The sequence below is a fragment of the Lucilia sericata genome, unplaced genomic scaffold (assembly GCF_015586225.1).
Source record: "Lucilia sericata isolate MDLA Ls3-8-SP2 unplaced genomic scaffold, ASM1558622v1 Contig000531F_arrow, whole genome shotgun sequence".
Taxonomy (NCBI): Eukaryota; Metazoa; Arthropoda; class Insecta; order Diptera; family Calliphoridae; genus Lucilia; species Lucilia sericata.
Window position 1 is genome coordinate 257,896 of NW_023994543.1, and position 27,593 is coordinate 285,488.

General features: G+C 30.0%; 4 protein-coding genes across 5 annotated transcripts; 2 read left to right on the plus strand and 2 right to left on the minus strand.

Moving 5' to 3' along the window:
* Positions 1–88: 88 nt before the first annotated feature.
* Positions 89–3,154, plus strand: LOC119605908 (mitochondrial carrier homolog 2). Its single transcript, XM_037959257.1, has 5 exons — positions 89–472; positions 535–703; positions 2,175–2,493; positions 2,549–2,727; positions 2,787–3,154. The coding sequence occupies exons 1-5, from the start codon at positions 262–264 to the stop codon at positions 2,863–2,865; spliced, it is 957 nt and encodes a 318-aa protein (XP_037815185.1). The 5' UTR covers positions 89–261; the 3' UTR covers positions 2,866–3,154.
* A 2,582-nt stretch (positions 3,155–5,736) lies between these two features.
* On the plus strand, positions 5,737–21,666 carry LOC119605906. 2 transcript variants are annotated; one of them, XM_037959253.1, is made up of 7 exons: positions 5,737–5,930; positions 9,657–10,108; positions 12,235–12,481; positions 19,077–19,203; positions 19,266–20,578; positions 20,644–20,928; positions 20,984–21,666. In XM_037959253.1, the coding sequence occupies exons 2-7, from the start codon at positions 9,902–9,904 to the stop codon at positions 21,181–21,183; spliced, it is 2,379 nt and encodes a 792-aa protein (XP_037815181.1). In that variant the 5' UTR covers positions 5,737–5,930; positions 9,657–9,901; the 3' UTR covers positions 21,184–21,666. The 2 variants fall into 2 exon arrangements, with proteins under 2 accessions (XP_037815181.1, XP_037815183.1); XM_037959255.1 differs by having other exon boundaries at positions 5,740–5,930; positions 9,810–10,108; positions 20,984–21,489.
* On the minus strand, positions 12,441–13,695 carry LOC119605907 (collagen alpha-5(IV) chain). The gene has a single exon (XM_037959256.1). It carries the CDS (start codon positions 13,547–13,549, stop codon positions 12,614–12,616), a length of 936 nt encoding a protein of 311 aa, XP_037815184.1. The 5' UTR covers positions 13,550–13,695; the 3' UTR covers positions 12,441–12,613.
* Positions 21,470–27,036, minus strand: LOC119605905 (kinesin-like protein Klp61F). Its single transcript, XM_037959252.1, has 8 exons — positions 26,800–27,036; positions 26,438–26,738; positions 25,734–26,319; positions 25,058–25,647; positions 24,831–24,990; positions 23,546–24,753; positions 21,675–21,866; positions 21,470–21,608 (listed from the first exon to the last, which is right to left on the minus strand). Exons 1-8 carry the CDS (start codon positions 26,889–26,891, stop codon positions 21,585–21,587), a joined length of 3,153 nt encoding a protein of 1,050 aa, XP_037815180.1. The 5' UTR covers positions 26,892–27,036; the 3' UTR covers positions 21,470–21,584.
* Between the last annotated feature and the right edge of the window lie 557 nt (positions 27,037–27,593).

Genomic DNA, 27,593 nt, shown 5'->3' on the forward strand with positions numbered 1-27,593 from the left:
GTTTTTTACATCATAAATACAACACTGTATTAACTCTCTGCAATGCCAACAGAACTGATAACACAAAACAGCTGTCAATAGATTTTTTTCCTAACCTGACTTTGACATATCCCAAAAAAAAATCTTATTTGTTATCGCAAAAAAATTATATCTGGCCGGTTCCATAATAACTATTACCCGCCGCACCCCAACAAATAAAATTGCAAATAATTCTTAAAATCTCTTCAATACAACTTCATCGAAAGCGATCAACCGGCCAAAATGTCACTCCACGATGAAGATGAAAGTCAACATAATAAAGAAGTATCAGAATGGATACGTTTTGGTATGCGTTTGGGTGTAAGTGCTGCTCTGCATCCCTTCGAGTATTCCAAAGTATTGATACAATTGGGCTATGAACCAATACCAGCTGTACCAGGACGTTCTATTTTGGGTAAACCCATAATGATTTTACCCAATATCTTTCAATATGGTAAGTGATTGTGGTAGTTCTTAAGATAGTTTCATTATTTTTAATATTATGCCAAATTTTAGCTGGCCATATACGCAAAATTGATGGTTTTTATGGCTCCTATCGTGGTTTGACACCCAAGCTGGTGGGTTCGATTTGCAGCATGATTTTTAGTGAGAAAATTGCCAATCGTTTGGGTCTTCAGGCCATGGAAGATAAAAAGGATGAGGATTTATTAACCGATGAAGAACTGTAAGTTTTTATTATTATCATTGTTATAGGTATTATTAAAAAGTGTAAAAGGCAAGTTTAAATCAAAAGTTAGTAACTTTTGCCTTATTACTTTGGAAAGCAGTTTAATTATGTTATATTATGATATAATTAATTAACACATTTTTGGTAACTTTGTTGTTGCATTCTAAGGCTGAAACGTAAAATTTATCCAAAATTAATCTTACATAAAAAGTATGTTTATTTTTCATTGCAATATGAAGTTTTTCAATACAAATAGATTTATTTTTTTAATATCAAATTTGATTTCGTATATGAAAATATAAGTAGTTCCCACTATTTGAAATGAGATTAACTATAAATAAACATTATGTGGTATTATATTTAAGAAATGATATCATGATTCTACATATCGTCACCTTAATATAAAAAAGATGTATCTAACATTTAAATTTTTTTCGTTAGGTGAAAGAAATCTTTCTAAAAAACCGGCGGTAAAGATAGAAACATTTTAAAAAGAGAAAAGATATTGAACATTTTCTAAAAAAGAGAAAATTTATCAAAAATTTTCTAAAAAGAGAAATTTTAAGAGAAATTTCTAAAAATAGAACATTTATCTGAACATTTCTTGTAAAAGTTATCGATCAGAAAATGTATCGAACATTTCTTAAAAACATAACATTTATCGAAAATTTTCTAAAAAGAGAAAATTTATCGAAAATTTTCTAAAAAGAGAAAATTTATCGAAAATTTTCTAAAAAGAGAAAATTTATCGAAAATTTTCTAAAAAGAGAAAATTTATCGAAAATTTTCTAAAAACAGAAAATTTATCGAAAATTTTCTAAAAAGAGAAAATTTATCGAAAATTTTCTAAAAAGAGAAAATTTATCGAAAATTTTCTAAAAAGAGAAAATTTATCGAAAATTTTCTAAAAAGAGAAAATTTATCGAAAATTTTCTAAAAAGAGAAAATTTATCGAAAATTTTCTAAAAAGAGAAAATTTATCGAAAATTTTCTAAAAAGAGAAAATTTATCGAAAATTTTCTAAAAAGAGAAAATTTATCGAAAATTTTCTAAAAAGAGAAAATTTATCGAAAATTTTCTAAAAAGAGAAAATTTATCGAAAATTTTCTAAAAAGAGAAAATTTATCGAAAATTTTCTAAAAAGAGAAAATTTATCGAAAATTTTCTAAAAAGAGAAAATTTATCGAAAATTTTCTAAAAAGAGAAAATTTATCGAAAATTTTCTAAAAAGAGAAAATTTATCGAAAATTTTCTAAAAAGAGAAAATTTATCGAAAATTTTCTAAAAAGAGAAAATTTATCGAAAATTTTCTAGAAAAAACAATTTCATCAAAATTTTTTTGAAAAAAATATCTAAAAAATATAAAAGTTATCGATAAATGTATTAAAAAGATAAAATTAATCGAAATTTACCATTCAACTATTATTCATTCATTCTCTTCTTTTCCTCCCCACATATCCCAATACAGTTACTTGCAATTCAAGGTCAATCTTAAACGTGATGTGGTATTAAGTGTATCGGGTATAGTTATATCGCAACCGTTCCATGTGATTTCTGTGCGTATGATGGCACAATTTATTGGACGTGAAACCATCTACAAATCCATAATGGGCTCCATTGCTGAAATCTATAGGACTGAAGGTATAATGGGATTCTTTGCTGGTTTAGTACCAAAAATATTGTGTGATGTTGCCTGTTTGGTACTGACCAGTTCAACAGTGTTTTTACTTAATAAATACGTAATTAAAGACAAAGTTGGACGACAATATAGTGCCGGTTTTACACAAGTAAGTTTTGTGAAAATATTTCCAAAAATTTATATTTTAATTTTCCTTTCAATAGTTTGCTTTTGCCAGCATTTTGTATCCCTTGAATGTGGTATCCACCTGCATGACTGTTACCGGTTCTCGTTTGATGGCTGGTCAGCCACCCATTATGCCCAAGTATAATAACTGGATTAGTTGTTTCAATGATTTGCAAGCCAGAAATGAACTTAAACGTGGCAGTTCCATGTTTTGGAGGTATTTTATTATTTTTAATTAAATGAAACAAAACTTATTGATTTTAATTTTATATTTAGATCTGCTGGTGGTTTTATTAAGCCTACTACCTACAGAAACAGCTTTGCTCCACTGCCAACTTTAGCCAAATATCAATAAGCTATATCGATGCCTTGATTATGAACATACCCGGGGCTGTTAATGGTTGAAGCTCTTACATACACACACTCAATTGTCTTTACCACCTTCTGCATGTTGCATATTATAAACAAAAAAAGAAATTGTTATTAAATAATGGTTGCCATTTAAATCTTTCTCTTTTTACATGTGTATTGCTGTTACAACAACGTTTCTTATAAAGCAACCCCATTTAAATTTAACGTTTTGTTAGGATTTTGTTTTTTAAATTGTATGCAGTTATATTTTAAATTAATTTTTTTCTTTCTTTAAAAAAAGACTTGTTTATTTAAGAAAGGGCATTTGAATAATAATGGCATTTACTGAAATTGTTTTGGAGCCGTTGTAAATGGTTCCTTTTAATGGTTTTGGTATCAATATTTAAATGCATTTTAAATGATTTATTTTAGTTTTATTTTTCAAGTTTTTTTGTTCCTTTTATGTTGCATAAAATAATTATTATATCTATGTAAATTTTCAATAAAACACATGTAGTTTTTCTTTGAAATTTTTGTGTGAATGTGTTGGTTTTTGTTATTTGAAGTTGGGAAAAAAGGTTAAAAGAGTAAACGTACAGACATATTAATTAAAAGGTAAAGCTTAATATTGAAATTTCTCCAAAAAAGAAGATTTAATAAAAATTTTCAAAAAAGAATTTTTTTTTCAAAATCTCTCCAAAAAGGAAATTTGTCGAAACTTTCCAAGAAAAAAAAGAAAAAATTTGTGAAAATTTTCTAAAAATAGAGAAAATTTAATGAAACTTTCCAAAAATTAGAAAATTTCCCAAAGAAGAATTTATTTTGGGAAATTATCAAAAAGTTTCAAAATATTTTTATGTTTTCCAAAAAAAAAATTTGTGAAAATTAGAGAAAATTTATTAAAAATTGACTAGAAATTTAAAATGTTTTAAATTAGAATATAGAAAGTTCCTAGAAATGGAAAATTTATAAAAAATTACCCAAAAATGAAATTTATTGAAATTTCCCAAAAAGGAAATTTATTGAAATTTCTCAAAAAAGGAAATTTGTAAAAATTTGAGAAAATTTATTGAAAATGGACTAAAAATTTAAAATGTTGTAAATTTAAAGAAACTTTCCAAACATTAGAAAATTTCCCAAAGAAGATTTTATTTGAGAAATATATTAAAAATTTCCTAAAAATAGAAAGTCTTGTGAAAATTTCCTAAAAATTAAATTTATTAAGTTTCCCAAAAAGTAAATTTAATTAAAATTTCACAAAAAAGGAAATTTATTGAAAATTTCCTAAAAATAGAAAAAATGTTTTGAAAATTTTCTAAAAACTTTAAATTTGCCAAAATAAGAAAATTAATCAAAAATTAAAAAAAAAAAATAAAATGTTCTAAATTAGAAAATTTCCCTAAAAAGATTTTTTTGGGAAATTTATCAAAAAGTTAAAAAAATAGAAAATTTCCTAAAAGTAGAAAATTTAGTAAAATTTCCCAAAATGGATATTTATTAAAATTTCCCAAAATGGATATTTATTAAAATTTCCCAAAAAAGAAAATTTGGGAAAATTTATTGAAAATGGACTAAAGATTTAAAAAGGTTCTAAAATTCAAGAAACTTTCATAACATCAGAAAATTTCGCATAGAATTTCCCAAAAAAGGATAGTTAAGATAAATTTCCCAAAAAAGGGAATTTATTGAAAATTTCCTAAAATTGGAAAAATGCATTTAAAATTTTTCAGAAAAGGATATTTAATAAAAATTTCCCAAAAAAGGAAATTTTTTGAAAATTTCCCAAAGAAAGGAAACTAGTTTCCTAAAAATGGAAAAAATATATTTAAAGCTCTTACCAAAAGGATATTTAATACAAATTTCGCCAAAAAAGGAAATTTATTGAAAATTTCCCAAACAAAGGAAATTATTGAAAGTTTCCTAAAAATTAAAAAAATGTATTGAAAATTTTCTAAAAATTTTTAATTTCCCAATAAATTTAAATTTCCCTAAAAAAGAAAATTATTCAAAAATTATTAAAAAATCTAAAAATAGAAAATAGGAAATTTGTTGAAAGAAGAAAATTTATTGAAAAATTTTGAAAACTAGAAAATTTATTCAAAATTTAATAAAAAATTGTTTAAAATTTTCCAAAAATTTTTCAAAAATATAAAAAATTATGAAAAATTTCATAAAGAAAATTTATGTAAATTTTTTAAAAATACATAGATAATTTTTGAAAAATTTTCAAAAAACAAATTTATGCAAAATTTTCAAAAAATTTTTTGAAAGGAAAAATTTATTGAAAAATTCCTAAAAATATAGATAAATTCATTTAAAATTTCTTAAAACAAGAAAAATTTTAAAAAATTTCCTAGAAATAGAAAAAAGCAGAAAACCGCCAGTAAATTTTTGTGAAAGTTTTACGTTTTTTTATATATCAGAATCCGATTTTGATTATTTTTTATTGAAAACATTATACCATTTAGAACAGCGATTGTAAATCCAATAATATTCTAGCAATAATTTTATTTGTTTAGAAAAAAAAATTCATTATTTCAAATATTGAAGAATACCAACAATTTTCATTCACAAAAATCTTTATTGACCCATACTGAGTACAAAAAGAACACATTTTACTAGTAATTGTTACAAAATCTTATTTATCATTTCTATTTCTAAACAAAAAAATTGCAATACTCTCGATATTTAAACATTTTCCCCCAAAGCACACACAAAACATAAACTCAATACTCTCTGTATTGAAAATATTTTCTCCAAAAATCAAACAAAAAAACGAAAACTCTCAAGACAACTTTACTATATACAAAGAACAAACCAGACACATTTTCCGTTAGGAAAATGTTATTAAATTTCCCTCAGTTGTTTCTCGGTAGATCTGGCAGACAGATCTTTAAAACGATTTGTGCGGAAAATATTTATAAAAAAAGAACAAATTAAAAAAAAGTAGAGCATTGAACTTTATTTAAAGTGTTTTTTCTTGTAAAGAAAATGTTTCAAATATTTCATTTTGTAGACAAATTAAAAATTTAATACAAAAACAGCTACAGAGCAATACAAAGAAAAAAAGTAATTAATGCTTTAAATACCGAAAAACAACAAATATTTTAAATAATCTCTTAATAAATTCAAGAAAATTACTTATTAACTAATTAGTTAAAAAAAAATAAAATTTAAAGTATTTCTTTTTTCTATAAATATAATAAAACCTCAATTACGCGTGTGTTTTGTGGGCAAATAAAAACATAAAATCTGACAAAATAAATCATTTATTTATTTATAATTAAAATCAAACAAAAAAAAACCGAAAGAAAATAAGAACAACAAACTTTAAACAAAATTTAGTTCAATGTTTTAAATTATGTTCTTTGGTTTTTATATTTTATTTTAGTTTAGTGCTGAGTGTGTGTTCCGAAAATAATATACAAAAAATATATATTTTAATAAAAAAAAAAAATATAGAAAAACAAAAGCAATACTACTGTTTAGATTTTGTTTGTGTGTTATTTTTGTTTTTGTATATTTCAAAATTTGTTTGGAATAGCTTAGTACCCTACATCGAGTGTATTATTGAGTTTGTGTTCATAAAACTAAATATGTTATTCCAAAATATGATATTGAAATAAAAATGATTGATGCTGACTAGATATTCTAGGTTATAAGGACCCGGTGTTATGCTAACATATGGTGTCCGAGACTTAAGACCAAACAAATATTAGTCAACAGACTTAGTTAGTTTGAAAGGAGGATGTATATATATCAAATCCGAAGAAATACACCTAGGCCTCTATCGGGCCTGTTGTGCGCTCCTTAACCAGTGCCTTAACCAGCGAATCGAACCCACCACCTCTGGTCTACCAGACTAGAACACTAACCACTAACATACCGGAAATTAGATTAGTAAACAGGCAAGTCAATAGACTTGACCATAAACAAAAGATTAGTCTATATACTAATCCATAGACATTTCCATGGACTAGATAATATACTCGTCAGTAGACTAGACAATAGACTACTCAATAGACTATTCGCTAGACTATATACTATATTCTATTATTCTATTAACTATTCCATAGACTAGTCAACAGTCTAGTCAATAGACTAGTTAGTTAATAGAATAATCCATAGAATAGTGAATAGACTTGTCGATAGGCTTGATTCTAGATTAGTCTATAGACAAGAAAACAGAGTAGGCTATGGAATAGTCAATAGACAAATCCATAGATTAATCAATATACTAGACAACAGATTAGTCCATTAACAATAGACTATTCCATAGTTTGGTTAATAGACTAGCCCATAGACTACTAAATAGACTAGTCAATACATTAGTCCACCTATAGTCTAGTCAATAGCTAAGTCCATAGACTAGTCATAGATTAGTCCACAGACTAATCAAAATACTAATACACGTACTAGTCCATTGACTACACAATAGGAAAGTTTACAGACTTGTTGGTAAACTAGCCAATAAAGAGTTGAAAAGTTATTTAGTACTTTAGTACATTAAAAAAGTATCCATTTTCGCAAAAGTTAGTACTATTTCGGAATTTAAATTTTGCATTCCTGCAACAACATGAAACCATATAATTCTCAGTTCCCTAGAGAAAAAATATCTTGTCGTTTTTGGACATAAAGTCCAATTTATTATTCTTTGAAAATATCTTCGAATATTTTTTCGTTTTTATAGGATTCCTCGTTGGTCGACCTAAATTTTGCATTTATTCTTAATCGACAATAAACTGACAGTTTCTGCCATTTGCAAAATTTATGGCGTCTTGCATTAATGTGCTACATTTTGGACCACCTGCATAAATATACACTTTAAAACTGACTAAAATAATTTAGCGATACGATATGTTTATAATAATTCTTTAATCAGTAAAATTATTTAAAAGTTTTGGTACATTATCTTGGAATAGACTGGATTTCAATCTACAGACATTTAGGAGGATAATGGGGACCTGACACTTTAACAAGAAGAGAATATCAATTAAGCTCTCTTAGCCAGTTCACTGCATTAATCTAAAGGAATTAATTTTAGGTTGAAAGTTCAGTTGAAAAAATGGAGATATAGCATTTTGAAGATTATATTGTCTCGAATATATACCCCCTGGCTATGTTTCCTTGATGATATATCACATCTTGGTGTGATTGTAATCCCGGGGAAAAGAGGTGCAACTAATAACTATAGTCTGCCGGGATTATAAACTGCTGATGATCAAATATATCCTCGGCCTTACCTCGGAATGATTTGATATGGGGTCGAACCAGAGAATCTGGTACTACAGTTGGCCAGTCGGCCGCAGGGCTTTGTCTTGGCTAGTCAGTTGGTTGAGATTTCTACGGGATTCACATAGTGGCTATGGTTTAAAACCAGGAAGAGAATGTCGATTACAGGACAGATGTACGATGAAATCTATAATTCGGGATAAGTTTGGTCAATGGCCATGGATGAAAGGTATCTTATACAAGTAATATAATTTAATTTCCTTCCTTTTCCAGGTATGTTCAGGAAAAACTCTGTTCATACCAGACTTGCCACAGTGTATTCTTTGTGAGGAAGAACAAAGTCCTTGGCTTATTTGATGGATTCGTGTTTCGAACTACCGAATATGTCTCTAGGTCCTCTTGCCTACTCAACAGAGGCCATCCCATCTGTGAGGTTGTAAACGAAAGTGATGTTTTTACATCTCGAAAGTTAGGCAACAGGGCAAAAATTGTCAGAGATTAGATAGCTCGAGTACTTGAGCAAAGTGCTTGTACATGGACCGGCAGAACCATGTACAAAAATTGCCACCCGCGTGCGAGATACACAAAGGGGAGTAAAAAAGGCCAACACGGCATTCGTAATTCAGGTCTGAGTTTGGGAACAACTCTCGAAAATTTCTCTCTGAAAAACGAAAATTTTTGTTTACGAATCGGGTTGTAGAGTAACCCACATGGATACATATATATTAACGATTATTGGAACTAACAAAATAGGTTATGGAAAAGGGGATATATGTAGAGGGGATATGTTAATGTCACAGGAAAGACATTCCAGTGAAAAACAAATGAGTTTGTTATTGATAAAAAAAAGTATGTTAAGCTGTGAGTGTCGAAAATAAGTTCCCAAAATATACGTTGCAACTGCGGCCCATATCTGAGAATTATAGCTTATTTTCGTGTAGAAACATCAATAGATCTCCTGTAAAACGACTGCTACGAACGTCATCATAGTGTTGAAAATTCGGCGACACGGTAAAACATACAATAAAATTAAAATAGATAGAGTACTATCAGGTCGATTAGACTCCTACTTATGCCAATCAATGGCGCCTTAAAATAAATTTTGTTTTCTTTCCTATACCAACAAAATAATAAATAAATTGTATTTATTGACGAAATATCGAATGTACAATAGATACAATTCGGCGAAAACAGCAGTTCAAATGTAGACCAGTCTAAAGCTTTTTATATTGCTCTATAGCAAATTACATGATCTTTTCGATAATGAATCAATAAATTTGGGAAATTATTTATTTGGCGGCGTGTGTAGTCATGTCAACACTAAATCATTTAATATTCAAATTTCGATTTAAAAAACATTTATCAATAAATCCGTATGAATCCACAGACACACTCAAGTGTATTTATACGGACATCACTGAAATGCCTGTCTGCGTGAACGATTATAATAAAGTAAAAATTAAGTGCTTTTTAATTCATTTCTATTCAGCCCACGCACGCATTTATTTTGGCAAAATTTTTGTTATATGTACATTTTTTTCTAATTAAAAATTAAATTACAAGGAATAACCAACGTGCATCGAACGTCTGTCTCATGATTTTAAATGAGAGTATGATGGCCTCCTTAATCATATAAATTTCTTTTATATATTTTTTTATACTACCGACTCAAGTGCTGGTGGAGCTGGCTGTTTAATTTCTTTTTCCTTATCGTAGTATTTGTCATCATCACCATCAATAATAAACGCAATCAACATCATCATTATCATCATCGTTGTGATCGCTAGCAATATCGAGCGACGTAAACGATGTCAGGTCGTCGTGCTCAATCGTTGCCGGCCCATATGCTCGAACCGGCTAAACCAGAGCGTGGTCGATGCGTCACAGCCATCTGTTTTTCGTGGAAAGTGATCACTTGTATTGTTTCGCACGTGACATTGGTTTTGTTGGTGGTTTCTTATTGTGTTGGCGGTGCTTATTTATTTCAACATTTAGAGCGGCCCCATGAAATTGAGGTAAATAAAATTGATTTCATTTTAACAATTTCTTATCTTTTCAGTTTTTTTTTTGTGGAAAAAAGTATTTGAAAATTATATTTCCGATTTATTGAGAATAAAGATTTATTTGTATGCATGAAAAATACTGATTTTTAAAAAAATATTTCAAAGGTTGTCTCAGATTTTTATTCATATCTCCGTTATGAATAAAGCTTGTCAGATATAATTATTGAAGATTTAGGTCCGAAAGATATCGTGGGTCTTCAGGTCTTTCTTAACTGATGAAGATTCCCTAAATTGCGTCGAGTATATCTTTTAATTCATTTTGAAATTTACACAATAGTCAGTTAAGTGCACTGTTATCTTGATCTATTCTATATCTTCAGAAATTAGAAGTGTTTTCATCTGTATTGAGAATTCTCTTGACTTGGCCAAAAGTCTTTTTGCAGTTCGTTCTACTGATTCTGTATTAATTGGTACTAGGTACTAACTCCTTATTAATCTATGAAAGTTCACTTATCCAATCTATACCGTCCAGCTTAATCTATAGGTTCTAAGCTCTTTGTAGTATGTCCTGTATTGATCGCCGTAATCCTGAAACCTATTTTATAGCTCAATAATCTAAATAGATGTCGACATTTAAGACATTGCCGTTTATCTTGTCATCATTTAAATAACATACGATAAAGAATCATCATCGTCTTCTTCATTAGTTGTATATAAACATTAGCTTACATCTTGACCTTAAGTCTGTAGAGTCCAAAATTTTAGAAGTAAGTGATCGACTAAACTTGATCGTAATTTACTCTTTTATATGATGGCATTCGAAATCGAAATCTTGTTCATTTTAGTTTAATTCCGTTAATGAAATGAGTTTTCGATACAAAATCTTTTTCGATTACGTATGCGGCAATTTCGAACTAAATATCAAGGATTTTAAGATCGACAAGATCTCAAGCTAAAAGTTTCTTCGTTCTATTGAACATCCTTATGTTTACCTTTAAAATAATCCAGATATTCTAATTCTTTATTCGATCTGTTACTAAATAACGTACATTTTATAAATAGTTCCAAGATGATTGATAACTTGATATATAAAACTCGAATTACATTAAGTATACCATGTTAAAATTTAAACTACCTAAAACGTGCTTATTAAGAGTACTCTGTAAAGGATTAGGAACTGTCCCCAACTAATCCAAATACATAAAGAATATTATTGATATAACGTTGCAATGTTCTTGGTGAGGACCACGTAATTCACATATTACATCAGACAGATCCAAAAACTACTCCCATGCTAAAATTGTTGGTACACAACAGGCGCTGCTCGAAGCACCTTTCTAATGGAAGAAGTGATTCTAATTGAGGTGCCTACAATGCTTTCATTCTTCTTAATCGTCTATGAGCCGCAAACAATAAACTCTTTGGGAAGAGGATTTAGGTAGTTCTAACATGTGGAAGTTTGATCTCATTGCGTAAGATGGGAATATTGATCTCATGGAGATCCCTATGGATATTGCGATTGTTATATGGGGTAACTGCTGAACAGTGCCGACAGTTTTTTTCTAATTTTTCAACATCCATAGCAGGATGTCGTATAGTTAGATAGTTAGTTACTTTGAAAGGAGGATGTACATATGTATATACATCAAATCCGAAGAAATACTCCTAGGCCTCTATCGGGACTGTTGTGCGCTCCTTAACAAGTGCCTTAGGTTGGAATCGAACCCACCACCTCCGGTCTACCAGACTAGAACACTAACCACTTACCTACCGGAGGATGTCGTATAACTCTTTCGGTTTTATAACACGATCAGAATGGAGACCTATATTATTCTTCTATTAAAGATTGCAGTAAGAATAGGTCTTAAAACAGTTAAGTAAATCCATTTTACCATGCGTATTTATGTGCCATTTCAGGGTAGTATTTTCCAAATATTTTGCTTCAATCACTTCACCTTAGACTATTGAAAATTAGAACTAATTCGGATTTGTTGGTCCAATACATTTTACTTAGGAATATAGATCTTCAGTCTGTTAGAAATTTCCTAACAGTTTTTGTATTATTTGCATTTGTAACAGAATATATCGGGAATTGGATCAAATCCCATTTACTAATGAATAATTTCGTTTCTTTTCAGGTTAAAAAAGGCATACATAACTTACGTCTAAATCTAACCGATAAAATCTGGAATCATTCCGTTAATCTTAGCGTTTTAAACGATGTAACCTGGACTAATGAGGTTAAGGACGATTTACAGCTATTTGAAAAACAAATACTGACAGCGATAAAAACTAATGGCTGGGATGGTGATGAAGATGTAACAAAATCACAATGGACATTTGCTGGATCATTATTTTATTCGATTATAGTTATAACAACCATTGGTAAGAATTGGTATAAAAAAATACTACTACTTACAAATATGTATATTTATATAAAAAACGATTTTAAATACTAATGATATGAAAGTTATAAATGAAAAATGTTTAATTTAACAAAATGCAAAATGAGCTCGATTATAATTTCTTAAGATTTTTCGCCACTTTATCGTCTACTTTCTTATCGATGGCTTTAACGCGAGCACTTTTACCCTCCACCTGGGCAGGGTATTCATCATAGCCAATGCCATAATTAGGATTGAAATTACCATTAAATCCGGGATTAATATTTAAACCGGGATTAGCATTAAATCCAGGATTAAGATTTGCCAAACCATAGCCTTCTGTATATTGGGGTTGTTGGGGATATTGTACACCGGGATATTGAGGTTGTTGAGGATACTGGGGATACTGAGCACTACCAGCAAATTGTTGAGGGTTATTAGGATTTGCATACGAAGGTTGTCCGGGATATTGTCCTAAACCATTGTTGAGACCATTATAGCCAGGATAGCCTGGATTACTATTTACAGAGGCGCCCGGAAAGTTTTGTGTTACAGGGTATCCGGGATAACCACCTTGGGGAAGCGGGAAGTTAGGGGGAGCAACACCAGCTGGATATTGCCCTTGTGGTCTGCCAATTATTCCGGTTGGTCCTCCAGGACCCACTAGTATACCATTAGGTATGTTGCCGGGAAAACCACCACCACCACCAACAGCACCAATTTGTGGAAAATTACCAAAACCATTAAAATTTCCACCAAAACGAGGATTTCCAATTACACCCGGTGGATAAGGACTATTTTGCTTAGTGGGTTCATCATTTGCATCGGGATAATCATCGATATCATCATTTTGAGGTTGACCCGGTAAGGGACGTTTTGTTGTAGGCTCGCGATCACGTTCTGCTCTAGCATATTGATCTTCCGTATAATACACTCGTTTATCTGCTGAAGGATAATAACCGCGCACTTTTTGATTCGTTTTTCCTTTAGACCAAATCCATTTATCTTGGGCGTAACAAACATTTAAGATTAATAACGTTAATATTAATATATTATTTAATTTCTGCATTTTGTTTAAAATATTTTGTAAAATCCTTTTAATTTTTTTTTGCAAAATTTATATTTTGTGGCAATTTTTAGCGATGCGTTCTCTTGCGTGGGTGTTTCAAGAATAATTTGTTAACTTTGTTATTCGATGACTTTTATAAAATTTATTACTTTATGGCTTTTTTTCGAATTTATGTTTTTGTTAATACACAAAACAGCGAAAAAAAAATCACCCAAGTGTGTCCACATGCCACCGCAGACAAAAGACAACGGGCAACGTCATTATTATGGCTGTGTTGGCGGCAAGATTTTTTTGCGCTGCTAGTAGTTCGTCTGTTTGAATATTCTGTGTGTGTGTTTTTATATCATTTTTTCGGTATTGGCCCATCATAACAAATTATAACCACAAATGTCCAAATTTATCTATCTCTTTGAAGAAGATACATAAATTACAGACCTTTAATTGATTCACTTTTTTTTATTCATTTCAGAATTTCAAATTGATAAATTCCTTTGACTGCGTAACAAGACATCGTTACACTTGAATAATTGTGATTGAATGAATTAAAAGATCACGTAATATTTATGTAAACGTGATCTCGTTAATCACGTAAAGTTTCTAATTGCAAAAAGAAGATTATTGTTATTACAAATAAACCCATAAATTATATACAAAAGTGCAGTCATTGCATGTTGGTTTTTTTTACGTTCATTTTGTTTACAAAAGAATAAAAATTTTTCTCAGAATAATGTATAATTATGGTCAGAGGGTGTGTTCTTTGCAAGTTAAGACTTTTCAGTTCAATGGATGACACATGTCATTAGCTCAATCAAACTGACTGAAGATGAAGAAGTAAAATTCTTGTTAATTATATAAGTCGCCATTATAACTAGTAGGATCAATTGTTATGTTCAGATAAGATCGGATGTAGTCATATAGAGATGGTATACCGATTCTAGAAAGTTTCTACTAAGTGTTGTCACATCGTAGACTTCTTTTTTACACCTGAAAACCCATACAGCAATTGGGTAAAGAAGGCTTCAAAACAAGATCATCAGATTAAATATTCAAGTGCCCTTTCCATATTTAAAACGTCAGACTAGAGTGAAAGCTCAGCTATCTGTTAAAAATGCAATCAAAATAGAATGTTCCAAGTAAGGCCTGCCTACGTCGTATGGATAGAATCAATATGGTCATATATCGGTGTACATTATTATTATAATCTAAAAGCCTACCTAGTCTGAAGATTGTAAGTTATGAACATTTTCAGATACCTTGATCATTCGAGTTTGGAGTCATTTCCAGATAATGTAGTTTATGAATCTAGAATATTCAAGTTTAGAGACAAACGCTTTAAGCATTGTAATAATTACATGGAATGGAAGTGAGTCCGTATTCTAATGATTATGTTGACGATCAATAAAGTTTATGAAATATACGCTGAATTCGAATCAGTCCTATGACAGATTGGACTTTCAGTTGCAATTTGTTACAAGAAATATGTCTTCGCGCTGTCTCAAATATGGCCAAATTTTAGGTCTTGATATCTCGAAAACATGATGTGATTCAGATTTTTTGGATAGGTTAGGATTCATCTCAGCTCAATTCTTTAGAAAAAGTATTCACTGGTCTCTGGGTTAAACATTTATTGGCCCGTGTAATTAGGTGTTATCTTTGGCTTGCTGTATAGTTATCTTATGGTTCAAAACTCGCACTTGACTCTATAATAAGGTTTAGCGCTGTGGTCGCTAAGTTTGGTGTTATCGGTAATACGTCTATTTTGAGCGCACAGCATCAACAATGAATCATTGTAAGGATAAAACATATTTTGAGAATGATACGCTTGCAATCTATATAAGTGTATGAACCAAAGTCGGAAGTCTTGAATGTGGGACATCCATCGCTTTAGAAGGGAGAGTATTTCAGACTACATGTGGTAATAAAACGTAGTTCTGGTTGAGATTTTTCCCATAATAAGAGAGCTAGTGTTCTATAGGATATACAATGAAAATATTAAGAATCGTTTCCATTTATATAACGAATATAAGGAACCATTTAATCATAGAGTTACTATGGTTCTAGGCTCTAGTACGGGAAATTGGCGCATTATTCGGAGTTCCTTATTCATACTGAAATTCATTAATTTTTGAGCACGATATAAAGGCTTATTTGATCACTTTGTTATGGCCGTATGAGACTCAGAATTGTAAAATGATTCCATATGCTAAGATATTGAATATTTCTTTAAATTGACTGCAAAAGGTTTCGAATAGAAAACGACCTCTGATATTAAACCGTGTTGTTCATTATTAGCACGGCGAATACCATTCAAGTTGAGATTCCGTCTACCAGAAGAACTCTACAATCAGTAAACCTGCTATAAAATCCCAATTTCACGAAAATCGAATATATCCTTTGGAAATGTCTTAAAGCTGATCCATAGAACGTTGTTCTTGAAGCAGTTTGAAACCCTGATTAAAAATAGCTGCGATGAAAAGATTTTATAACATAGGTACACTGGTTGGGAGTTTTAATCTTATTTTTAAATATGGATGAAGAGAACACCGTCTCTCTATCTGTCCAGTATTGTCGGTGACTAGGGGCGTCACTTTAGTTAATCCATCATTACTGATCTTACGAAAATGATAAAACTGAGATCGTTATAAAGCAACAATCTTCAAGGTTAAAGGTCTCAAATATATCCCGAAAGCTCCTTCTCATACAAAAAAAGAACTCATAGAAAACGTATGTAAATTAAACCTTGTGGCTAATATTAAAAATCTCCAAATCGACACTTGTCAACTAACATAGGCCAATTCATTTAAACCTAAAATCAGATTATACCAGACAAATTTAGACGGCTAATAGTTTTAAATGAAATCATTTAATAGTTTACTATTAAAATGATTGATTAACCTCCCGATGTTAATGAAACAATGACGTACATTTTCATTAAACACTTTCATAAAAAAAAAACAAAATAAACTAACTTTGCTATTTGCTTGTTGGATACACTTTGCTGCACATCTGATGAACTGATCTCTATATAAATTTTTGTTATTTTCCAAAAAAAAAAAAAAAAATGTTTAATTTAAATGGCCAAAAACTTTGAGCTTGACCTCTAAAAAAATTATTGTTACACATTTTATTTTGGGTGATTTAAAATATATAAAACTAAACACGAAAATAAACAAAAAACCCAGAAACCTAAATATGTGAAAAACAACTGAAATCAAGGTTGTTTTTAGACATGAAAAATTCTCACAATATAATTTCCATAATAAGAATTCGGTTACGTTTGTTAAAGTTTGTTTTTGGGGCAGGAAAAAAGGTTTATTGACCGTTAACACGATAAATAGTTTGATATTTAGTGCCCTACACTAGATAATGTGGAAAATGGGTAGAAAATGTAATGACAAAACTTATAAAAAAGAGATTTTTTCTTTAAATTTATATTTTTCTGTAATCTGTAAAATATTTTCAAAATTTCCCATTTGTTAAGGTGGTTACAAAAGAAAAACAAACTGTACTATTGCTTGTCTGGTTATTTATAAACAAATTTAATTTGTTTTTAGTTTTTATGATTTCGTGTCATTAGTTTCCTGTAGTAAAATGTATAATGTATTTTTTTGTTTGTTTAAAATTTCTTTAAATAATTCTTATTTTACTTTGTTTCAATACATTTTAATGTAGTCTACTATAGTAAGAAATTACATTAAATTGTTGAAACATGCAATACGATGATAATTGCTCAACCTTCATTACTTTATGTGCGGATAGTAGGTATAATATAGTTGATAACAAACTAAATTCACTGTAATTATGTATGACATGTAATTCTTTTAATAACTTCTAAAGCTTAAACCGCCCTTAAGTTGAAATAATGAAAGTGATTTAAATATGGGAGTATCTAGGAAAAAATAAAGTATTATTTCTTTATTTTGTAAAAAAAATTTCATCAATTTGTTTGAAAGTCATTCTTTGACATTTAGAAGGTCAGATTCGGAATCTGGATTCGACTTTTTTCAAATTTGTTGGCCTGTGTAATTAGTAAGGTGTATTTGTCAACAGATGTCCATAGGTCTTAAAGTTGTCAACAGGTGTAGGTTTTAAAGACTACAATGATGTGCACAGTGAATACTCACAGTTGTCCACTAAATATGTGGAGAATATTGAATAGTCCTTCTAACCTATGTGAAGGTTTAAACAGATAGAAAAGATGCATATTAAATTTTGTTTTATTCTCTATGTTAATTCGATTCGTAAGTAAGAAATTTCAATTTGAATCGAAATTTTTTCTTTTGAATGGAGTACAAATCTGGATAAAACCACAAATATCGATTTCAAATAGATAGTTTTACATCGAATTCATAATTTACTACCAGATTGTTTGGAAGTAACGACTACAATGCCTCTTTGGAATTGTTCAATAGATCAAGCAATACAAGGACTTTTCTTATACACAATTCAGACTTTGTGAAGCTTAAGTGTTTGTCATATAAATATAAAAGAAGGAATTGGATTGGTTGCCACATTAGTTGCCAAAATGATGTAGATACTGGATGCTTTTTAAGCAATAGCTTGGAAACTTTGAAACAAAATGAATGTTTTATTCATTAATAATATCCGTCCAATAAGTTTTTGATTGACTTGAACCATTGATAGACTGAAATCATTCTCTTATTTTGAAGCTGGCAACTGAAGTTCTGCTGCCATACATAATCGACCCACAAGTCACTTCGAGGAAGGAGATAAATTTGATACAATTGTCCATAACATTTAAAATTTGTCTCCTACATTTAACTTCTAGGTCGACAAGGTTTTAATTCCAATTGAATTTCGTAAGAAAGAGTAAAACTAACACGACCTGACAAAGCAGTCCGTTCCGAGGATCTCAATTTTTTTCGTGTTTAACCATCATTTCAATTGATACAAAGACATTACCTTGTATCGATATATGTCCGGGTTTCTTAGCTTCTTAAATTTCGGCGCCCAGATTAGCAGTGACATTATTCTACACATGGAGCAGAAATTCCAATAGATACGTCATTTTACATTTCTTATAGAAGATAGGTTCCAATTTTGTAACTTTATTTCGACATCGAAATATGTTTTCGATAATTCGGCCTAATCGTATTCGAATTTGAATGGCGATACAATGATCATGTTGCCTAAAACACACCTGTGTTTCAATAGCGAAATAAATGTCTCCCATCCCTTCTTTAAACCAAAAAAGTTCAAAATTGTTTCACAGTTCTTGGATCTTGGTACTAGAGTCCTTCCTATGACTTTCTAAAAAACCAAAATGGAAGTCAGTGTCTTTGATGTTTTAGGTTAAATATTCAGATTTCAGAAAACAGCACTAATTCAGTTTTTTTCTTCAAGAGTTAGACACTTTAAAGGCCCTACAGCAACACATAACATGAGGATACTCTATAATAAGCAATCATATTTATCCAACTATTAAAACAAACTTCCAGAAAGATTTGCCAAATCCAAGTTACTATTAAACTTTATATTAACATATTTTCTTCTTAACATTTTCCAGGTTATGGACACATTTCACCACGTACAGATTGGGGTAAAGTCACGACAATATTTTATGCCATTGTCGGTATACCACTTATGCTTCTATGTCTATCCAATATTGGTGATGTTATGGCTACTTCGTTTCGGTAAGTAATAAAAGAAACTAAAAGAGTGGAATATCAGTTTAATAACACACAAACATTTACAGTTTCATATATTGGCGGGTTTGTTGTTATGTTTGTACACGAACCTCGAAAAAATCACGTGCCAGAACGCGACAACGTTCTGTCAAAGGTCATCGTTACTCGTCACGTTCTCAGCCGCCTCCTTTTCGCCGGTCAATTAAAATGTCACAGAGATCGGGTCATGGTGGTAATATGGGAGGTGGTCTGCAGCATGCATATTCCGATCCTGAGTTAAGAAGTGCTGGCAGAAATGATTATGATCGTGATTTTGAATATGAACGACCCACAGATCGTCGCATGCATAGAGCTGATGGTCGGGGTGGAGGGGATCGTAGACGTGAAAGGGAACGAGAACATTTAATGAATATGGCACCACCACCAACCAGAGGTAGTAGTCGCTATTTGCCGCCGTATGAAGACGCGCACTATTTCCCCGAAGAGGGTCCTTCTTACACGCAAACCCTTAATAGGGGAGCACGTTTTAGTAGTCGCCAAAGAAATCGTGAACGCATGCGTGACCGTCATACCGTGGAAAGAGAACGTCATTTAAGTAGATCAAAACAGCAGTTTGATTCTATGGAAGAGCTAGACGATCTACCGCCTACCAAAAGAGCCATGAGTGTGCGTTCGGTGAGAACACCAAATCTTAGAAGAGATGAAATTTCTCGCGAAAGCCGTGAAACTAGAGAATTAAATCGCCTTAATTCACATCACAATATGCCTAGAGGAAAATCCATGCCAAACTCAAATGCCCGAACAAGAGCTAAATCCGTAGATCCACGTCTAACGGCGGCCCAGTTGGAAGAAGTAGATGAGGAAGTCGTACGAAAAACTCCCATCATATCAAATCGTTATGCCATTGTCGAAATGGAGCATCGTGAGTCGAGAAATAAATCCTATTTAAGAAGTCAATCTATGCCCAGATCCGCTATGCATAAAAACAATTTAAATCATGCGCCACCCTCAAGGCACTATGAGGATGATATGCCTAATCATGTTAACAATCATCAGGGAAATCAACGTCATCAACAGCCTAGAAGAGGCAGTTTGGGTAGACAGACCTCATTGGGACCGCCAATAACAAATTCACGTTATGGTAATCATTTAGAACTGCCCGAGTTTAGCAGTCATCGTGGCCAACGCATGAAAAGAGGAGTTTCTCCCCGGCGTCATGATATCTATGAGGAAGATTATGATGAGACATTTTTAGAGGAACCAGAAGAGCATATACATATGAGTCGCAGAGGTGGTGGGGCGAGGGATTATGATGATATGGAATATTATTCACCCAGATCATCGAGTCATCGAAAGAGAAGTCCCCGTAAGGAAAAACAAGGTAATTAGAAAATCTTATTTTAAATTTCTAAAGCATGAAGTTTTATTTTCTTTTTTAAATTTAAGAACGTTTGCCTCCCTCACCGCGTATTATGTCACCCATGGGCTTTGCGGTTAAAAGACAAGTACGAAGGCGTCCTAGTTTTGATTATGATGATGATTCCCAATATGGCGATGAATGGAGTGATTATTATGGTGATATATCACCCAAAGATCGTCCTGTACCTATATGGCTATGTGTTTTTCTTGTCATCAGTTATATATTAGGTGGAGCAGCTTTATTTGCCTACTGGGAGGAGTGGTCATTTTTAGATTCAGCCTACTTTTGTTTTATAACTCTAACAACAATAGGTAAGGATGAAAAAGAGTGGATAAACATGACGTTTTTATTCTTTTATATTTATAGGTTTTGGTGATTTTGTACCGGCCAAAGGTGTCAAAGATGAATCAGAACAATCTATAGCCTATTGTTCTTTATATTTACTCTTTGGCATAGCTTTACTAGCCATGAGTTTTAATTTAGTCCAAGAGGAATTTATAGCAAATGTTAAAGAAGTAGCCAGACGTTTGGGTATTTTAAAAGATGAAGATGATGAGGAGGATTAAAAGAAAGAATAACAAATATAGTTAGTGATTTTTTGTTAATTAATTTAATGTGTATTAAAACATGTATTTATTCAGCTTTTATTTACAACTATATGTACATCAAGCATTTAAAGAAGAAAACTTAGTTTGAACTTGAAGAAAACATATAAAGAAAAATATGTATTTTTTCCATAAAGATACAGTTTTTAAAGTGAAATTAAATTTTAAAAAAATAAAACAATGCCGAGTGCAATTTATCAATATAAAAAAAGAAGAGAGCTAGAAAATTCTTAAACACAAATGTATTTTTTATATACATATACAACAAATATAAGAAAAAAAAAACTAAAATGCAATACAATGAAATATTTCTTAAATTTAAATTTTAAAAAATAGTGTAAAATAATAATTAATTAATAAATTTACGCAATATTTTCCTTGTTTTCCTGTAAACATAATTTTAAATTTATAATAATCTCGTAATATAAATAAATTTTAAAGCTTAAACTTACCTTTAAGTAGGGTGAATTGCTGCGTGAATTACTACGTGAATTGGGTTTTGAAAGACCATTTTGTTGTAATTTAAGTTGATTGGAAGTGCGTTTTTTATTACTTGAGCATTTGGGCGTTGAATTTAAAATCGTTTCAGCATCTGATATATCGTGTATGGAAATAATGCCGTCCTCAATGTCACCTTCACTTTCCTGTGAATTAAAGTAATACGTAGATTAATCGTTGGATTAATGATTGATTTGCATTGTATAAATATAGTTCAAAATTTGTGTTTGAAATATAAATTTTTTTACTCGAATTTCCAAATTTCTATTCGAAACTGAAATTCTATTAAATTTTTGTAGAATTTCTTTCGAATATAAATTTGCAATTATATTCGTAATTGACATTTAATATTCGAAATTGAAAATTTATATTCAAAATTTCGAAATTTTTTATTCGAATGAAATTTGCAACTATATTTGTAATTGAAAATTAATATTCGAAATTGAAAATTTTTATTTAAAATTGAATTTTTTTTGAAATTGATTTTTTTTTTTTGAAATTTAAAATTTTTGTTCGAAATTGAAAATTTATAATCCAAAATGAAAATTTATATTCGAAATAGAAAATTTACATTCAAAATTAAAAAATTCTATTAAATTTTTGTAGATTTTGTTTCGAAATTGCAAATTTTTACTCGAAATTCTATTCAACATTGAAAATTCCTATTTGAAATTGAAAATTTTTATTCGAAATTGAAAAATTTTATGCGAAATTGCTGATTTCTTTTCAAAATTGAAAACTTCTAATCGATTTTAAAAATTTTTATTCAACATTGAAAACTTTTTTCGAAAAATTGTTTCGAAATTGCAAAATTTTACTCGAAATTCTATTCAACAATGAAAATTTCTATTTGAAATTGAAAATTTTTATTCGAAATTGAAAAATTTTATGCGAAATTGCTGATTTCTTTTCAAAATTGAAAACGTTTAATGAATATTGAAAATTTTTATTCAACATTGAAAATTTCTATTCGAAATTGGAATTTTTTTGAAATAAAATAATTCTATTTTATTCGAAATTGAAAATTTCTGTTCTATTATGTAGATTTTCATTTGATATTTAAAATTGATATTGAAATTTTCTGCTCGAAATTAAAAATTTCTATTCGAAATTAAAAATTTATAGTCGAAATAAAAAATTTGTATTCGAAATTAAAAATTTCTATTCGAAATTAAAAATTTATAGTCGAAATAAAAAATGTATATTCGAGATTAAAAATTTATATTCGAAATTGAAAATTTGTATTCCAAATTGAAAAATGTATATTATTTTTTCGAAATTCTTATTTTTTACTTGAAATTCTATTCGAAATTGAAAATTTTTATTCGAAATTGAAAATTTTTATTCAAAATTGAAAATTTATGTTCAAAATTGAAAATTTTTATTTGAAATAAAATAATTCAATTCGAAATTCACAATATTTCCATTCAAAATTTAAAATTTCTATTTGAAATTTTAAATTTTAATTCGAAATTTTAAATTTCTATTCAAATTAAAAATTTCTATTCCATATTTTTATTCGAAATTGAAAATTTCTACTTGAAATGAAAAAATTCTATTCGATATTCAAAATTTCTATTCAAAATTAAAAGAATTCTATTCGGAATTGAAAATTTCTATTCAAATACAAAATTTTTAATTGAAATTGAACATTTTTGTTCAAAATCGAAAGTTTCAATACAAAATATTGAAATTTCTATTCGATAGTAAAAATTTTCTTTTCAATTGCTAATATTTCATTAAATTCCCCACTTAAAGAGAAATTTTCAAACAGTATACCTCCCTTAGATAAAACCACTATCCAACCCACCCAACCTCTACTTACCTCATCAATGGGCACAGTGGTATCCAAATCTGACCATTCGTTCTCCTGACGAAAACGTTTCACAATGCGGGTATGTGGTGAGGTTTCCGCCAACACTCTCGGATAAGAGAATTCTTTTTTCGAAGGTGTAGCTCCGGTCGCTGTATACGTTTTCAATTCACTACGTCTAAACGATTCCAAATCATTAACACAATGAGTCATTTGTTGTTTATACAATTGTGTATAATCTCTAAGGGAAGTTTGCTGTGTAGCATTAGTATTCTTCAATATATTCAAATGATCCTTAACACATTTTGCATGATCATCCAAAGTTAGAGTAATTTTCTCTGTGTTAGTTTTTAATTTTGTACAATTTTCCAGACGTAAACGTTTACTTTCATTTTCATAATGTTGTGTGCTCTGGATGAGATCTTGATGATATTTTGTTTGTCCTTGGGAAATTAGATTAGTTTGTTTGACCGTTTCCTGTAGCATGTTATCCAGCTGTACATTAATGGTCGAACATTTGGCAACACTTTGATCTATATAAAGTTCTGCCTGAGTAGTTAGTGAATCAACTAGAGAACAATTTTCTTTACAATCTGCAGTACGATTATTTAAATATTTCTGATTTAAAACTGAGGTCCCTTGAGAAGTGTTAATGATGTGTTGTTGACAATTTTCCAGATTTTTAACATTGTCGCCTATATTGTCATTACATTTAGTGCGTTTTTGTTGTAAAGCCTTCATACTCTTTTGGAATTCTTCCATAAGTTTTTGCTCTTCTTCCATTAAACAACGTTCCTCATTTAGATTACTATTGATTTTCTGTAGTTCTTGTAAATTTTCTAAAGATTTCTGTTTAATACCCTCTATAGTGGCATTTACTTTGTCCGTATGTTTTTCTAATTCTGTTTTATTTAAAGTAAATTTCTCAATTATACGTTCACGCATAGAATCTAAAGAAGATTTTTGCTGTTCATTGTATACCTCAAGAGCCGAAAGATTTTCTTTAATTTGTTGTTGAAATTTGTGTTCTTTTTCTTTGATTTCTTCTAATATTCTTAAAACATTGGATTTTTGTTCATCATTAAGTTGTTTAAAAGAATTTGTGAAAAACTCTTCTAGGGAAGAGGATTTTGTTAAGAAATGATCACATAAATTATCAATGTCATGAAGTTTCTTTTTTGTATGGTCTAAGAGATCTGATTGAACAAAGGTGATTTTGTCTAATGGAAAGTAAAAGGGAATAAATTGAAAAAGTAATTGAAATTGAAAAAGTAGTTTTGTTATTTGTAACACTCACCTAATTCTTGTAGAACGTCATGAGAACAAGTTTGTTGTTGAGTTTGCAACTGCTTAAGATTATCATCTAATAATTCAAAATTATCATTCATGCGTTCGGCAAATCTTTCACAGGCGGTTTGAATTTTAACATCCACATCTTTGCGCCGCTCAATAGTTTTCTGTTTAAACAAATTTTATAATTAAGAAACATTATTTTTTTTTAATAATTTAAACAAAAAAACTTACATGCAAAGCTTCTGTATCTTTTGTGGCTATATCGGCTACTTCCATTATTTTTGTTGCCTGATTTTTTAAAGTTTCTTCTGTTTTTACATGAGACTCTAATAAAACTTTCTTTTCCTTGTAACGTCTTTTAGTGGTGGTCAAAACCTTTTTCGTTTCCATTAGAGCTCCGGTTGTTTTCATAAGATTCTTTTCAATTTTATTAAGTTCTTCTGTTTTCTCCACTAGATTTAAACTGACTTCATTGAAAATTTTTTCCTTTGAGGATAATTCATCTTTTAGGGCCTTGAGCAAGAGCATTTTTTCATTTAGTTCACGATTTTGTGAATCCATTTTAAGTGTCATTTCTGTATAGGTTTCTTCCGCCAAATAAATACCATTTTTATCTCTTGCTGCCATCAGGTCACGCTTAAGTTTATCAATTTCTTCGGTATATTCTTTAAGAATGATTTTCTTTGTTAATTTTTGATTTACTTCGGGTTTATTTTGAATATTCTTGGCACGATGTGCATATTCTAGGGTGCTGAGTGTTTCTTCAATGTCCTTGTGACCTGGAGATATGGTGGCGATAATAGAAGTTTTTGTGCGACCACCTGCAAGAGACAATATTTTATAGAAAGAGAATTTTTTTTAGAAAAGGGAAATTTAGAAAAAAAATGATCCTAAACCTTTAACATACCTAATGATTCCTGTAGTAAACGTGTCAGTTTTGATTCACGATATGGTATATGTGGTGTCCTCTCCACCAGGGCAGTGATAACACGACCCAAAGTCAGCAAACTCTGATTAATATTAACCGTTTCTCTGGTACGTATACCCTTCTCATTTCCCGCCTTTGAAGCATTTTCACTACCAGCCAAATCGACTAAATTCAATTTGCCAATTTTTAACATTTCCTCACCATCAATACCATTCTCTTTAATGTGAACTAATATTGAGAATACTGTGTGGGAACGCGAAGATTGAGCATTCATTAAAGTGGCAGCAGTTTTACGACGTTCTTTACCCTTTTCCAACAGTTTATAGACATCATCTTTGCTGTGTACAGGAATTTCCTCTAAGCCCTGTATGATGACCGAACCTTTTTTGGTGCTATCATCATAGATACGTATTTTGGCGGTACTCTCATCGGAAGAGAGTAAATCACATAGTTCCTCATTGTATAATTCCAAATAGGAAATGCGCATAGAAAATTCCACTTTCATCATGCGTAATTCATCGAAGAGATGACATAAGGCTCGTGGTATGATGCCAATATCAGAATCCTACATAATTAGCAAGAAAGAAAAAACTAGTTTAACAACTTTTGTTATATTTTCGAGCACAAGGTCAAAGCATTTATAATTTTTGCTACCTGCTGGTTAAAATTTAAGCTATACTTACATCCTCCCATGATGACTTTAATTCAGCACATTGATTGCCCACCATGGTATGAGTTTTTCCCGTACCAGTTTGTCCATAGGCAAACACTGTACAATTATAGCCGGAGAGCACTTCATCGATTAAAGGACTCACTACAGCTGTATAAACATCAACTTGCTTGGAATCCGAACCAAATGCCCGATCAAAAGTAAATTTTTTTGTCAATTTCGATTCCAACGTATGACGGGTGACAATTTCCTTAGGTGATATTACTTCTATAATTTCTGCAGAACGTAAGCATCTTTCTCGCGCATTTAAGGGTCTAAAAAGCAAAAATTATTTTAAATCTCCAAATTCCTTTTCAATTGCCTTCAAATGCTTACCTGACGCGCACATAAACTTGTATATTTTGATTAGTTTTTCGTGATGGCGGCTGCGTATGGCTCGCATTTTGCCCTGAAGTATCCATTCTCATTTAAATTTGTTAAATATTTTTATTAATACCAGGAATAAAGTATAAAAATTGTTTAATTTATTTGTGTTTTTCTTTAAATTTCCAATTTAAATGTCAAGCGCGCTTGCTTTTTCCTAATACGACGAATGCTTTATGAAATGAAATTGTCATATTCGAAAAAACCGTTTGTTCGTCAAGTTTTTTTGTTTGGCTTCGTTGAGTTTTTTGTTTTTATAAGGGTGATGCCAAGTTTGTTTATTGAAGAACATAAATAAAGTTGCCATTTAAAACAGTAGAATAATGAAAAATGGCTCTTTACTATGGAATATAAATAAATTTATAGCAATTATTTATTATTTATAAAATAGGAAAATATTGTATTATTATCACATTATTAAATTTATGAAACGTTATTATTTAAATGTAACATTTTACTAAAAAAATTGTTGAACATAACATAATTATGAAAAATTTATTAAACAATTTTCTAAAAACTTAACAAAAAAAAAAAAAAAAACTTTGCAAATATTAAAAAAAAAAATAAATGATGTTCCATTTTGAATATTCGAACTAAAATTGGATATTTAATACTTTATTATCATAAACACTTTCTATATAGATAGACATTTTTATACATAAAATTTATCTAAAATATTATAAAAAATTTAAATTTTTTCAAACATTTTCAAAAATGGAATAAATATAAAATAAAGATTATATTTT

Bases quoted from the DNA above. Each gene is read 5' to 3' on its own strand.
- LOC119605908 (XM_037959257.1), top strand. From the start codon at position 262: ATGTCACTCCACGATGAAGATGAAAGTCAACATAATAAAGAAGTATCA. The intron at 2,494-2,548 runs GTAAGTTTTGTG...TCCTTTCAATAG, and splicing joins ATAGTGCCGGTTTTACACAA to TTTGCTTTTGCCAGCATTTT. The intron at 2,728-2,786 runs GTATTTTATTAT...TTTTATATTTAG, and splicing joins GGCAGTTCCATGTTTTGGAG to ATCTGCTGGTGGTTTTATTA.
- LOC119605906 (XM_037959253.1), top strand. From the start codon at position 9,902: ATGTCAGGTCGTCGTGCTCAATCGTTGCCGGCCCATATGCTCGAACCG. The intron at 10,109-12,234 runs GTAAATAAAATT...GTTTCTTTTCAG, and splicing joins AGCGGCCCCATGAAATTGAG to GTTAAAAAAGGCATACATAA. The intron at 19,204-19,265 runs GTAAGTAATAAA...AAACATTTACAG, and splicing joins GTTATGGCTACTTCGTTTCG to TTTCATATATTGGCGGGTTT.
- LOC119605907 (XM_037959256.1), bottom strand. From the start codon at position 13,549: ATGCAGAAATTAAATAATATATTAATATTAACGTTATTAATCTTAAAT.
- LOC119605905 (XM_037959252.1), bottom strand. From the start codon at position 26,891: ATGAGAATGGATACTTCAGGGCAAAATGCGAGCCATACGCAGCCGCCA. The intron at 24,991-25,057 runs GTAAGTTTTTTT...TTGTTTAAACAG, and splicing joins AAGATACAGAAGCTTTGCAT to AAAACTATTGAGCGGCGCAA. The intron at 21,609-21,674 runs GTAAGTTTAAGC...TTATGTTTACAG, and splicing joins GCAATTCACCCTACTTAAAG to GAAAACAAGGAAAATATTGC.